At 43.3% G+C, this 14,312-nt stretch overlaps 1 protein-coding gene across 1 annotated transcript in view; it reads left to right on the plus strand.

Annotated features, from left to right (window-relative positions):
- The window catches only part of slc2a15a (solute carrier family 2 member 15a), an 11,219-nt gene extending 11,212 nt beyond the window's left edge, over positions 1-7 (plus strand). Inside the window, exon 12 of the mRNA XM_087802513.1 lies at positions 1-7. This exon is cut by the window's left edge and continues 248 nt beyond it. Coding sequence (XP_087658639.1) covers positions 1-7 — 7 coding nt within the window.
- Positions 8-14,312: the final 14,305 nt, after the last annotated feature.

Here is a 14,312-nt window from a genome sequence, read left to right on the forward strand (position 1 = left end):
GCCCTGATGCTGGACCTGTCACTCACCCTCCAACTGCTGCTGACTCACCTGGAGTTCCTGCTGATTCACTGACTCACCAGAAGTTTACTGAGTCACCTGGAGTTCCTTCGACTCACTATAAGTTCCTTCGACTCACTATAAGTTCCTGTTCGACTCACTATAAGTTCCTGTTGGACTCATTATAAGGTCCTTTGACTCACTATAAGTTACTGCTGACTCACTATAAGTTCCTTCGACTCACTATAAGTTCCTTCGACTCACTATAAGTTCCTGTTCGACTCACTATAAGTTCCTGTTGGACTCATTATAAGGTCCTTTGACTCACTATAAGTTACTGCTGACTCACTATAAGTTTCTTCGACTCACTATAAGTTCCTGTTTGACTCACTATAAGTTCCTTCGACTCACTATAAGTTCCTTCGACTCACTATAAGTTCCTTCGACTCACTATAAGTTCCTTCGACTCACTATAAGTTCCTGTTTGACTCACTATAAGTTCCTGTTCGACTCACTATAAGTTCCTTCGACTCACTATAAGTTCCTTCGACTCACTATAAGTTCCTGTTTGACTCACTATAAGTTCCTTCGACTCACTATAAGTTCCTTCGACTCACTATAAGTTCCTTCGACTCACTATAAGTTCCTTCGACTCACTATAGGTTCCTGTTTGACTCACTATAAGTTCCTTCGACTCACTATAAGTTCCTGTTGGACTCATTATAAGGTCCTTTGACTCACTATAAGTTACTGCTGACTCACTATAAGTTCCTTCGACTCACTATAAGTTCCTGTTCGACTCACTATAAGTTCCTGTTGGACTCATTATAAGGTCCTTTGACTCACTATAAGTTACTGCTGACTCACTATAAGTTCCTTCGACTCACTATAAGTTCCTGTTCGACTCACTATAAGTTCCTTCGACTCACTATAAGTTCCTGTTGGACTCATTATAAGGTCCTTTGACTCACTATAAGTTACTGCTGACTCACTATACGTTCCTTCGACTCACTATAAGTTCCTGTTTGACTCACTATAAGTTCCTTCGACTCACTATAAGTTCCTGTTCGACTCACTATAAGTTCCTTTGACTCACTATAAGTTACTGCTGACTCACTATAAGTTCCTTCGACTCACTATAAGTTCCTGTTTGACTCACTATAAGTTCCTTCGACTCACTATAAGTTCCTGTTCGACTCACTATAAGTTCCTTTGACTCACTATAAGTTCCTGTTCGACTCACTATAAGTTACTGCTGACTCACTATAAGTTCCTTCGACTCACTATAAGTTCCTGTTGGACTCACTATAAGTTCCTGTTGGACTCATTATAAGGTCCTTTGACTCACTATAAGTTACTGCTTACTCACTATAAGTTCCTTCGACTCACTATAAGTTCCTGTTCGACTCACTATAAGTTCCTGTTGGACTCATTATAAGGTCCTTTGACTCACTATAAGTTACTGCTGACTCACTATAAGTTCCTTCGACTCACTATAAGTTCCTGTTCGACTCACTATAAGTTCCTTCGACTCACTATAAGTTCCTGTTCGACTCACTATAAGTTCCTTTGACTCACTATAAGTTACTGCTGACTCACAATAAGTTCCTTCGACTCACTATAAGTTCCTGTTTGACTCACTATAAGTTACTGCTGACTCACTATAAGTTCCTTCGACTCACTATAAGTTCCTGTTTGACTCACTATAAGTTCCTGTTTGACTCACTATAAGTTCCTTCGACTCACTATAAGTTCCTTCGACTCACTATAGGTTCCTGTTTGACTCACTATAAGTTCCTTCGACTCACTATAAGTTCCTGTTGGACTCACTATAAGTTCCTTCGACTCACTATAAGTTCCTGTTGGACTCATTATAAGGTCCTTTGACTCACTATAAGTTACTGCTGACTCACTATAAGTTCCTTCGACTCACTATAAGTTCCTTCGACTCACTATAAGTTCCTGTTCGACTCACTATAAGTTCCTGTTGGACTCATTATAAGGTCCTTTGACTCACTATAAGTTACTGCTGACTCACTATAAGTTTCTTCGACTCACTATAAGTTCCTGTTTGACTCACTATAAGTTCCTTCGACTCACTATAAGTTCCTGTTTGACTCACTATAAGTTCCTTCGACTCACTATAAGTTCCTGTTTGACTCACTATAAGTTCCTTCGACTCACTATAAGTTCCTTCGACTCACTATAAGTTCCTTCGACTCACTATAAGTTCCTTCGACTCACTATAGGTTCCTGTTTGACTCACTATAAGTTCCTTCGACTCACTATAAGTTCCTGTTGGACTCATTATAAGGTCCTTTGACTCACTATAAGTTACTGCTGACTCACTATAAGTTCCTTCGACTCACTATAAGTTCCTGTTCGACTCACTATAAGTTCCTGTTGGACTCATTATAAGGTCCTTTGACTCACTATAAGTTACTGCTGACTCACTATAAGTTCCTTCGACTCACTATAAGTTCCTGTTCGACTCACTATAAGTTCCTTCGACTCACTATAAGTTCCTGTTGGACTCATTATAAGGTCCTTTGACTCACTATAAGTTACTGCTGACTCACTATAAGTTCCTTCGACTCACTATAAGTTCCTGTTTGACTCACTATAAGTTCCTTCGACTCACTATAAGTTCCTGTTCGACTCACTATAAGTTCCTTTGACTCACTATAAGTTACTGCTGACTCACTATAAGTTCCTTCGACTCACTATAAGTTCCTGTTTGACTCACTATAAGTTCCTTCGACTCACTATAAGTTCCTGTTCGACTCACTATAAGTTCCTTTGACTCACTATAAGTTCCTGTTCGACTCACTATAAGTTACTGCTGACTCACTATAAGTTCCTGTTGGACTCATTATAAGGTCCTTTGACTCACTATAAGTTACTGCTGACTCACTATAAGTTCCTTCGACTCACTATAAGTTCCTGTTTGACTCACTATAAGTTCCTGTTGGACTCATTATAAGGTCCTTTGACTCACTATAAGTTACTGCTGACTCACTATAAGTTCCTTCGACTCACTATAAGTTCCTGTTCGACTCACTATAAGTTCCTGTTGGACTCATTATAAGGTCCTTTGACTCACTATAAGTTACTGCTGACTCACTATAAGTTCCTTCGACTCACTATAAGTTCCTGTTCGACTCACTATAAGTTCCTTCGACTCACTATAAGTTCCTGTTCGACTCACTATAAGTTCCTTTGACTCACTATAAGTTACTGCTGACTCACTATAAGTTCCTTCGACTCACTATAAGTTCCTGTTTGACTCACTATAAGTTACTGCTGACTCACTATAAGTTCCTTCGACTCACTATAAGTTCCTGTTTGACTCACTATAAGTTCCTGTTTGACTCACTATAAGTTCCTTCGACTCACTATAAGTTCCTTCGACTCACTATAGGTTCCTGTTTGACTCACTATAAGTTCCTTCGACTCACTATAAGTTCCTGTTGGACTCACTATAAGTTCCTTCGACTCACTATAAGTTCCTGCTGACTCACTATAAGTTGGTTAGACTCACTATAAGTTCCTGTTTGACTCTCTATAAATTCCTGTTCGACTCACTATAAGTTCCTTCGACTCACTATAAGTTCCTGTTTGACTCACTATAAGTTACTGCTGACTCACTATAAGTTCCTTCGACTCACTATAAGTTCCTGTTTGACTCACTATAAGTTCCTGTTTGACTCACTATAAGTTCCTTCGACTCACTATAAGTTCCTTCGACTCACTATAGGTTCCTGTTTGACTCACTATAAGTTCCTTCGACTCACTATAAGTTCCTGCTGACTCACTATAAGTTGGTTAGACTCACTTTAAGTTCCTGTTCGACTCACTATAAGTTCCTTCGACTCACTATAAGTTCCTGTTCGACTCACTATAAGTTCCTTTGACTCAATATAAGTTCCTTCGACTCACTATAAGTTCCTTCGACTCACTATATGTTCCTGCTGACTCACTATAAGTTGGTTAGACTCACTATAAGTTCCTGTTGGACTCACTATAAGTTCCTTCGACTCCCTATAAGTTCCTTCGACTCCCTATAAGTTCCTTCGACTCACTATAAGTTCCTGCTGACTCACTATAAGTTGGTTAGACTCACTATAAGTTCCTGTTGGACTCACTATAAGTTCCTGTTCGACTCACTATAAGTTCCTTCGACTCACTATAAGTTCCTGTTCGACTCACTATAAGTTCCTTTGACTCACTATAAGTTCCTTCGACTCACTATAAGTTCCTGCTGACTCACTATAAGTTGGTTAGACTCACTATAAGTTCCTGTTGGACTCACTATAAGTTCCTGTTCGACTCACTATAAGTTCCTTCGACTCCCTATAAGTTCCTTCGACTCACTATAAGTTCCTGCTGACTCACTATAAGTTGGTTAGACTCACTATAAGTTCCTGTTGGACTCACTATAAGTTCCTGTTGGACTCACTATAAGTTCCTGTTCGACTCACTATACGTTCTGATCAACTCACCATAAGTCACTGCTGCCTTGAAATATCCTGCTGACTCACTGAGTTTCTGCTGAGTCACCTGGTGATTCTACTGACTCTAAGGTTTATAAATGTCTCTGATGATCAGCACTCGTTCCTCTGTCAACATCTCAGCTGGAGTCAAGGTGTCCTCCAAGAGAATGGACTTCTCAGAGCTTCTTCACTGCTGGACACACGTTCTTCTCGCCGTCCTTCACACGCTCACTTCACTCCACCTGACCTCTGATTGGCCGATGGAGACGTTGACAAACGCCCTGCAAACATCGGCACTTTTCAGACATTTGGTTCCGTCGTCAGTGACCTCCTGGTTCTGATCCGACTCACACGCCAGTTTCACACCCGTGTCCTCCTCGTGAGTCAATGTTGTGTTTGTAGAGATTTTGTATCTGTTGAAGATGATGATGATGATGATGATGATGATGATGATGTTCACAAGATCCCGGCTGTCGACTCTATTGTCCGAGCGTCTGGAGCGAGTGAAGAAGGTGCAGGTGTGCGTCGGTTCCCAAGTCTGCCGAGGTCGGAGGTCGTGCGGGTCTTTTGTCTCGGCAGATGATGCTGTTAAAGTTGTGTAGCAGAGACACGACGAATGTGTCACGTCACTGTCAGTAACACAATTTTAAGAGTCGTTACGACTTTCTTTACACTTTAGCGCCGCCCTGCCACACACACACACACACACACACACACCCCGCAGAACATGATTCCTCTTGTCGTTCGCATCCAATACTTCTTTCATCCGCCGCCGGAGCTGGTTCCGTGTTGACATGTTAATGCCGGGCCGGGCCCTCAGACAGCGGCAACACACTCGTCGTATGCTAACGCGACGCTCAATAAGCATCCGTGAGCAGTTTCTCCTCACATGTTTATTCTCACACTCCGTTAATGTGGATTGTGTGCGGAGGCTTTGATGTGGACGATGGCCGCGTGTCGGGGTCAAAGGTGATCACGAAAACAAACGGCTAACACCGCTTTCTTGGCGGCGCTGGTTAAAAACTCGACTTCCTCCGGCAACCACTAGAGGTCACTGATGAGGCAGAGCAGCTCGGTTGTTACGAGCCCGACATCCTCACGGGTTCTGGGGCGTCTCACCCTCTCTCTCTCCCTCTCTCACCCTCTCTCTTCACTCTCTCCCGCCTGTCACCCGCAGGACGACACGGACTCGTCGTGAGTCATTTACGAGCCTGCAAACCTGGAGCACGACAAACCAGCAATACACAGCGGAATACACAAGTGTGTGTCTGAGGGAGTTTACCTTGAAACCTATTTGAAGTCTTTGTGGCCTGCAGCGCTTCATTGTGGGTCCACATCACCCCAACAAGTACTAGCAGTTCACAACTACCCGCAAGTCAGTCAAAGAGAAACCCAGTGTCTGTGCGAATAACAAAAGCACCATTTCCCAGCGCAGCGCGACTCACAGCGGCTCTATTGGCCCAATGAAGACCTTTACGGCCACTAATACACAAAACACAACAAAGAGGACGCGTCCGCCGACTTGTGGCTCAATCCTGCATCAATGTTTTCCCTGGACCTTCATGTCGACCATCTCAGAAACAATAACGTGTCAGAGGAACCTCTGGAGAAACTCTAGTTCACTCGGGACTACACGAGTCTGACTCACACGTTAAACTGATTCACATGCTAAACTGACTCAGAAATAATACTGATTCACACGTTAAACTGACTCATTGGTTAAACCGACTCACAGGTTAAACTGACTCAGAACTTATACTGACTCATAGGTTAAAGTGACTCACAAGTTAAAGTGACTCACACATTAAACTGACTAAGAAATTATACTGAATCACATGTTAGAGTGACTCAAAAATTATACTGATTCACAAATTAAACTGACTCACACGTTAAACTGACTCACACATTGTACTGACTCACAAGTTAAACTGACTCACAATTTAAACTGACCCAAATGTTAAACGGACTCACAAATGATATTGACTCACAAGTTAAAGTGATTCACAAGAATAACTGATTTTACAAGTTAAATTGACCCAAATGTCAAATGACTCACAAGTTAAACAAAATCACAAGTTACTCGAGTTATTCCAGATAACAAGTTAAAGCGATTTAAAACTCAAATTGACTCACAAACTAAATTGTTTCACAAGTTAATTTGACTCACAAGACTAAAGGAAAGACCAGAGAACACACAGACTGTACAGTTGCACGTCCATCAAGAGTTAACTTGATACCTTCACCGAGAACGTGATGATGGTGAATCGTTTCTGTCAAACGACTCGTCACAAGAGTCGGTTTCATCTCACGAGCGGCAGTGACGGACACGTGAGTCCGACATCATCGAGTCGCGGCAGACGACCCACCAGGAGCAGATGAAAGGCTGGTATCTCATCGGGGATCTGGTCGAGCCGGTCTGCACCTGCCAGCAGAGAAGAAGCTGCAATAAACATAAGCAGTCGTGAAGGTATTTTCGCTGCTGCAGGTCCAAACTCACTTGTCAGTGTGTGTGTGTGTGTGTGTGTGTGTGTGTGTGTGTGTGTGTGTGACATTAGCATAGAGCTACAGCGATGGATGGATGCTACTGAAGGTCTCATCCTCTCAGTGATTGATCTGTTAACAACTATTTCCCTCACAGACCTTTGATTGAGTGCTGCTGCTCTTTTCCCAGAGGACTGCTGGTGTGTGTGAGTGTTTGTGTGTGTGTGTGTGAGTGTGTGTGTGTGTGTGTGTGTGTGTGTGTGTGGGGCTGCCTCTAGCAGGGGGTCTTTCAGCACTGTATTTATGAGCCTTTACATATTCATCCCACCGAAGAGAGGTGACTCTCCTTTCTCCCTTTGCCGAGAGGCTCCGCCCACAAACACCAGTTGTGTTGAGCTTCGACTGCACACACACATACACACACACACACACACACCTGCAGGAGTGTCATCCACCGCTGACCCGACACTCAAGAGATGTTGGTCTGGGAGCGAAAGCCCGACAACCGCAGAGATAAGAGGACACCGGTTGCCATGGGGAGGGGGTTTGATTGGCAGCTGGGGGGGTGATTGATAAGGACCCCCCTGCTGCTGCACTGACAGCTCCTGTCACAGAGTTACTTCGTGTCACATCAGATGTATCAAGTAGTCCCACCCCCAACACACACACACATTCACTCACACACACGCACACACATTTATAAACACACACATTTGCATACACACACACACATGTTTGGAGCAGGTTTTAATGTTTATAAATAATGGACGCACAAAGAACACGAGCGACAATCGATTAACTCATCTTCGCAGACATCAGCACATTAAACTGTCATCAGAAGAAGCTGTTGGTTCAGCGAAGTCAGACGCTTTCGCTATTTTAGTCGCTGATAACACGAGTCAGGTTCAAATTAGAACGACCTGCAGACCAGAACACAAGGAGCCTCTCGTCTCCACAGCCTCTCTATGATGAAACATCAGTGTGGTCAGTAGAAACATCAGTGTGTTCAGTAGAAACATCAGTGTGTTCAGTAGAAACATCAGTGTTCAGTAGAAACATCAGTGCATTCAGTAGAAACATCAGAGTGTTCAGTAGAAACATCAGTGTTCAGTAGAAACATCAGTGTTCAGTAGAAACATCAGTGTTCAGTAGAAACATCAGTGTGTTCAGTAGAAACATCAGTGTGTTCAGTAGAAACATCAGTGTGTTCAGTAGAAACATCAGTGCATTCAGTAGAAACATCAGTGTGTTCAGTAGAAACATCAGTGTTCAGTAGAAACATCAGTGCATTCAGTAGAAACATCAGAGTGTTCAGTAGAAACATCAGTGTTCAGTAGAAACATCAGTGCATTCAGTAGAAACATCAGTGCATTCAGTAGAAACATCAGTGTGTTCAGTAGAAACATCAGTGTGTTCAGTAGAAACATCAGTGTGTTCAGTAGAAACATCAGTGCGTTCAGTATAAACATCAGTGCGTTCAGTAGAAACATCAGTGTGTTCAGTAGAAACATCAGTGTGTTCAGTAGAAACATCAGTTTGTTCAGTAGAAATATCAGTCTGTTCAGTAGAAACATCAGTGTGTTCAGTAGAAACATCAGTGTGTTCAGTAGAAACATCAGTTTGTTCAGTAGAAATATCAGTGTGTTCAGTAGAAACATCAGTTTGTTCAGTAGAAATATCAGTGCGTTCAGTAGAAACATTAGTTTGTTCAGTAGAAACATCAGTGTGTTCAGTAGAAACATCAGTGTGTTCAGTAGAAACATCAGTGCGTTCAGTAGAAACATCAGTTTGTTCAGTAGAAATATCAGTGTGTTCAGTAGAAACAAGTGTGTTCAGAAGAAACATCAGTGTGTTCAGTAGAAATATCAGTGTGTTCAGTAGAAATATCAGTGTTCAGTAGAAACATCAGTTTGTTCAGTAGAAATATCAGAGTGTTCAGTAGAAACATCAGTGTGTTCAGTAGAAACATCAGTGTTCAGTAGAAACATCAGTGCATTCAGTAGAAACATCAGTGTGTTCAGTAGAAACATCAGTGTGTTCAGTAGAAATATCAGTGTTCAGTAGAAACATCAGTGTGTTCAGTAGAAATATCAGTGTGTTCAGTAGAAACATCAGTTTGTTCAGTAGAAATATCAGTTTGTTCAGTAGAAACATCAGTGTGTTCAGTAGAAACATCAGTGTGTTCAGTAGAAACATCAGTGTTCAGTAGAAACATCAGTGCATTCAGTAGAAACATCAGTGCATTCAGTAGAAACATCAGTGTGTTCAGTAGAAACATCAGTGTGTTCAGTAGAAACATCAGTGTGTTCAGTAGAAACATCAGTGCGTTCAGTAGAAACATCAGTGCGTTCAGTAGAAACATCAGTGTGTTCAGTAGAAACATCAGTGTGTTCAGTAGAAACATCAGTTTGTTCAGTAGAAATATCAGTCTGTTCAGTAGAAACATCAGTGTGTTCAGTAGAAACATAAGTGTGTTCAGTAGAAACATCAGTGTGTTCAGTAGAAACATCAGTGTGTTCAGTAGAAACATCAGTGTGTTCAGTAGAAACATCAGTGTGTTCAGTAGAAATATCAGTGTGTTCAGTAGAAACATCAGTTTGTTCAGTAGAAATATCAGTGCGTTCAGTAGAAACATCAGTTTGTTCAGTAGAAACATCAGTGTGTTCAGTAGAAACATCAGTGTGTTCAGTAGAAACATCAGTGCGTTCAGTAGAAACATCAGTTTGTTCAGTAGAAATATCAGTGTGTTCAGTAGAAATATCAGTGTGTTCAGTAGAAATATCAGTGTTCAGTAGAAACATCAGTGTGTTCAGTAGAAACATCAGTGTGTTCAGTAGAAACATCAGTGTGTTCAGTAGAAATATCAGAGTGTTCAGTAGAAACATCAGTGTGTTCAGTAGAAACATCAGTGTGTTCAGTAGAATCATCAGTGTTCAGTAGAAACATCAGTGTGTTCAGTAGAAACATCAGTGTGTTCAGTAGAATCATCAGTGTTCAGTAGAAACATCAGTGTGTTCAGTAGAAACATCAGTGCATTCAGTAGAAACATCAGTGTATTCAGTAGAAACATCAGTGTGTTCAGTAGAAACATCAGTGTGTTCAGTAGAAACATCAGTGTGTTCAGTAGAAACATCAGTGTGTTCAGTAGAAACATTGTGTTCAGTAGAAACATCAGTGTGTTCAGTAGAAACATCAGTGTTCAGTAGAAACATCAGTGTCTCCCCTCTACAGTATATTTCCATTCTCTCTTCTATCTCTCATCCCTCTCTCTTCTATTTTTCCTCCACTCTCTTTTCTATTTCTCCTTCACTCTCTCTTCTATCTCTATATCACTCTCTTCAATCTCTCCTTCACTCTTTCTTCTATCTCTCATTCACTTTCTCTTCTATCTTTCCTTCACTCTCTCTTCTATGTCTCCTCACTCTTTCTTTTATCTCTCATTCACTCTTTCTTCTTTCTCTCCTTCACTCTTCCTTCTATCTCTCCCTCAATCGAGGACACGGAGGAGGACACCAGAGGAGGACACCAGAGGAGGACACAGGAGGAGGACACCAGATGAGGACACCAGAGGAGGACACAGGAGGAGGACACCAGAGGAGGACACAAAGAGAGGACACCAGAGAAGGACACCAGGGGAGGACACTAGAGGAGGACATCAGAGGAGGACACAGGAGGAGGACACCAGATGAGGACACCAGAGGAAGACACCAGAGGAGGACACAAGAAGAGTACATCAGAGGGGGAGACGGGAGGAGGACACCAGAGGATGACACCAGAGGAGGACACAAGAAGAGGAAACCAAAGTAGGACACAAAAAGAGGACACCAGAGGAGGACACAAGAAGGGGACACAAGAAGAGGACACCAAAGTAGGACACAAAAAGAGGACACCAGAGGAGGACACCAAAGTAGGACACAAAAAGAGGACACCAGAGGAGGACACCAGAGGAGGACACAAGAAGAGGACACAAGAAGAGGACACCAAAGTAGGACACAAAAAGAGGACACCAGAGGAGGACACCAAAGTAGGACACAAAAAGAGGACACCAGAGGAGGACACCAGAGGAGGACACAAGAAGAGGACACAAGAAGAGGACACCAAAGTAGGACACAAAAAGAGGACACCAGAGGAGGACACCAAAGTAGGACACAAAAAGAGGACACCAGAGGAGGACACCAGAGGAGGACACAAGAAGAGGACACAAGAAGAGGACACCAAAGTAGGACACAAAAAGAGGACACCAGAGGAGGACACCAGAGGAGGACACAAGAAGAGGACACAAGAAGAGGACACCAAAGTAGGACACAAAAAGAGGACACCAGAGGAGGACACCAAAGTAGGACACAAAAAGAGGACACCAGAGGAGGACACCAGAGGAGGACACAAGAAGAGGACACAAGAAGAGGACACCAAAGTAGGACACAAAAAGAGGACACCAGAGGAGGACACCAAAGTAGGACACAAAAAGAGGACACCAGAGGAGGACACCAGAGGAGGACACAAAAAGAGGACACCAGAGGAGGACACCAAAGTAGGACACAAAAAGAGGACACCAGAGGAGGACACCAAAGTAGGACACAAAAAGAGGACACCAGAGGAGGACACCAAAGTAGGACACAAAAAGAGGACACCAGAGGAGGACACCAGAGGAGGACACCAGAGGAGGACACCAGAGGAGGACACAAGAAGAGGACACCAGAGGAGGACACCAGAGGAGGACACAAAAAGAGGACACCAGAGGACAGTAAAAAAGAAGATCTAAATTGTTGTTCAGCACTAGTGGTTCAAACCAAATGTGTGTGTGAGTCTCATCTGTGCGTCAACATGACCTGCGACATCACCATGTGTATGTGTGCGTGTGTGTGCGTGTGTGCGTGTGTGTGTGTCGGATGCCAGTGTCCATTTGAGGCCAGTGTGGCGGTCTGGGTGTGTAATTAGATGTCCAAGAGTGTCGGGGTGTCACCATGGTGGTCCTCGACCCCCGAGCCCCACTTGATAGCAGCCACACATTGAAACAGCGTTAGCTGGACCAGGACCGAGTGCAGTAAAAATTCTTCACATTCACACATAGACTCACATTCTAGGGACGTAACAACAGGATGATTGACACTTAAATGTTCTTCATGATAACATACTATTATTAAACTGCACTGAATCGTGTTTTAAAGCATCGTTTCTTGTATTAAAATGCACAATATTCACTTGATTTCGCTTGTATTTCTTCTCCTGTGAAATAAAAATATAGATTATTTCTGTTTGAATTCAGTAACATTTATTATTTACACGTTTATTATGATATGATAGTTTTTCTGCAAATAAATTCTTCATAAAAGTTGCCATATTCTGTATCTTTGTCACTCACACGAGCTGACGGCGTCGACATCATCATTGCTGTGTCTCAAATCGCACACTTCTCTTAGTATACTAGAAGTTAGTATGCATCAGGATAGTGTACATACTAACTAGTACGCAAATTCTCCACAGATAGTATGTCTCAAATCAAACTCTGCTGCTACACACTAACAGGAAATGACGCGACGGCTTCTTCTTCTACATCTATTTAACGATGATTTCAACCAGCTGTTTGAACGCTATCGCCACCTGCTGGCAGCACGTTTTGCAAGTTTGGAAAAATAAAGAAAAAATACGAGAATCGAAATATTGGCGAGATATTTAAGCTGGTATCAGCAGCGAAGAAGTGTTTATCCTTCTACTGCTGCTGAAAATACACCAGTAAGTATATGAATATATATGTATATTTATATATATATATATATATATATATACGTAACTTCAGTTTACAACGTCACTAAGATGGAGCCGTTTAGTGTAGATAGTGTCCATCGATCCATACTCAGTTTTGTGGGTGTTTTAGTGACAAGTTAGTGTACATGGTGCATTAAATTTCTCACACTAAGAATTGAGACACACTTACGCACTAAAAATACTAACTTTGAGTACGCAAGTATGCGATTTGAGACACAGCACATGTCTTTTCACTGAATATTCTGCCGTGACTCGTGTGAACCCCACTTTCTCTGACCGTCGGAACCACCTGACCAGGTGTCAGGAGACTCGACCAAGACCCGATCCGTGGAGAGACAAGAAGCACCTGTCGGGGGGGGGGGGGGGGAACACACACCTGATCCATGAAGGAGTCTCAACTATAGGGGGGGGTCGGGTCACCACGAGGGCCCCCGATGTTGGAGCGACCCCGGTGCCCTCAGAAGCGTCGGGACCCTCGTTGAAGGTCATGGAGAAATGTGGGAATTTTTGTGTAGAAGAAGAAAAAAAAAAGTAGAAGGTTTGGTGAGGGAGAGCAGAGGTGGGGGAGGGAGTGTGCCCCCCTGCAGGGCCACTGATGGATGCAGGGCTCCCGGGGTTAAGGGGAGGGCAGTAGACCCTCTGCTCTGCCCAGAGTGCTGAGGACCAGTCACACACACACACACTGTATAGTTGATGGAGGAGCCTCCTGGTGGCTTCATCGGTAATGAACGAATATTTGTTTTAAAAAAAAAACAACTAATATGATGAGGTGACGTCATCGGTAACACTTCATCAAGGGGGTCCTCCATTTATTGGCACGTGCGCGTGATTATTTTAGGAGTTTCTGTGAAACCAATCACTGTTCATTAGCAGATGATCAATAATAACGAGGGGCGCGGTTTGACAAATCAGCGACTACTTATGTCAACTTGTCAACGATCCTGTTTCATGTTTGACTTTCTCGGATGGATCGCTGGCGAGGGAGGGGTCGCGGGGTCGTGGGGTGCGGGGGGGTCGAGGGGGTAAATACACTAATCGTTTGTAATCCTTTTAATATGTCTCACACTTCTGACAATACACAAAAGCTGGTCACTCCAGCTTATCTTCATCATCATCATCTGAGGTGAGTCTCATTCTGGACCGAGCAGAACCAGCAGTCTGTGAATGAGTGAGTGGTGGAGAGAGAGAGAGGGAGAGAGAGAGGGAGTGAGGGAGGGAGAGGAGGAGAGGAGGAAGGGGGGGCTGTCTTGCTTTTGTTCTGCAGAAAAAGGGGGCTTGTTCTTCCCCAGATCAGCCTTCATTTTAACCGGGGGTGTGTGCGCGTCAGGGTGAGAGGCTTGACAGCGGTGTGTGTGTGAGAGTGTGTGTGATGAGCGCAGAGAAGCAGCAGCAGCAGCAGCAGCAGCAGCGACACACACACACACACCTGAGACACACACACACGGATTTTACATCCCTGGAGGATTTTCTTCTCTGGTGACACACAAGAAACTTCAAGAAGGAAGTCAAGACGGATCCGGACCTGAAGTCTCTGGGATTTCTAATACCTGGACCACCTTTTTCGGGTGCGGCACC

This window comes from Callionymus lyra, chromosome 11 (genome assembly GCF_982586985.1).
Source record: "Callionymus lyra chromosome 11, fCalLyr1.hap1.1, whole genome shotgun sequence".
Classification (NCBI taxonomy): Eukaryota; Metazoa; Chordata; class Actinopteri; order Syngnathiformes; family Callionymidae; genus Callionymus; species Callionymus lyra.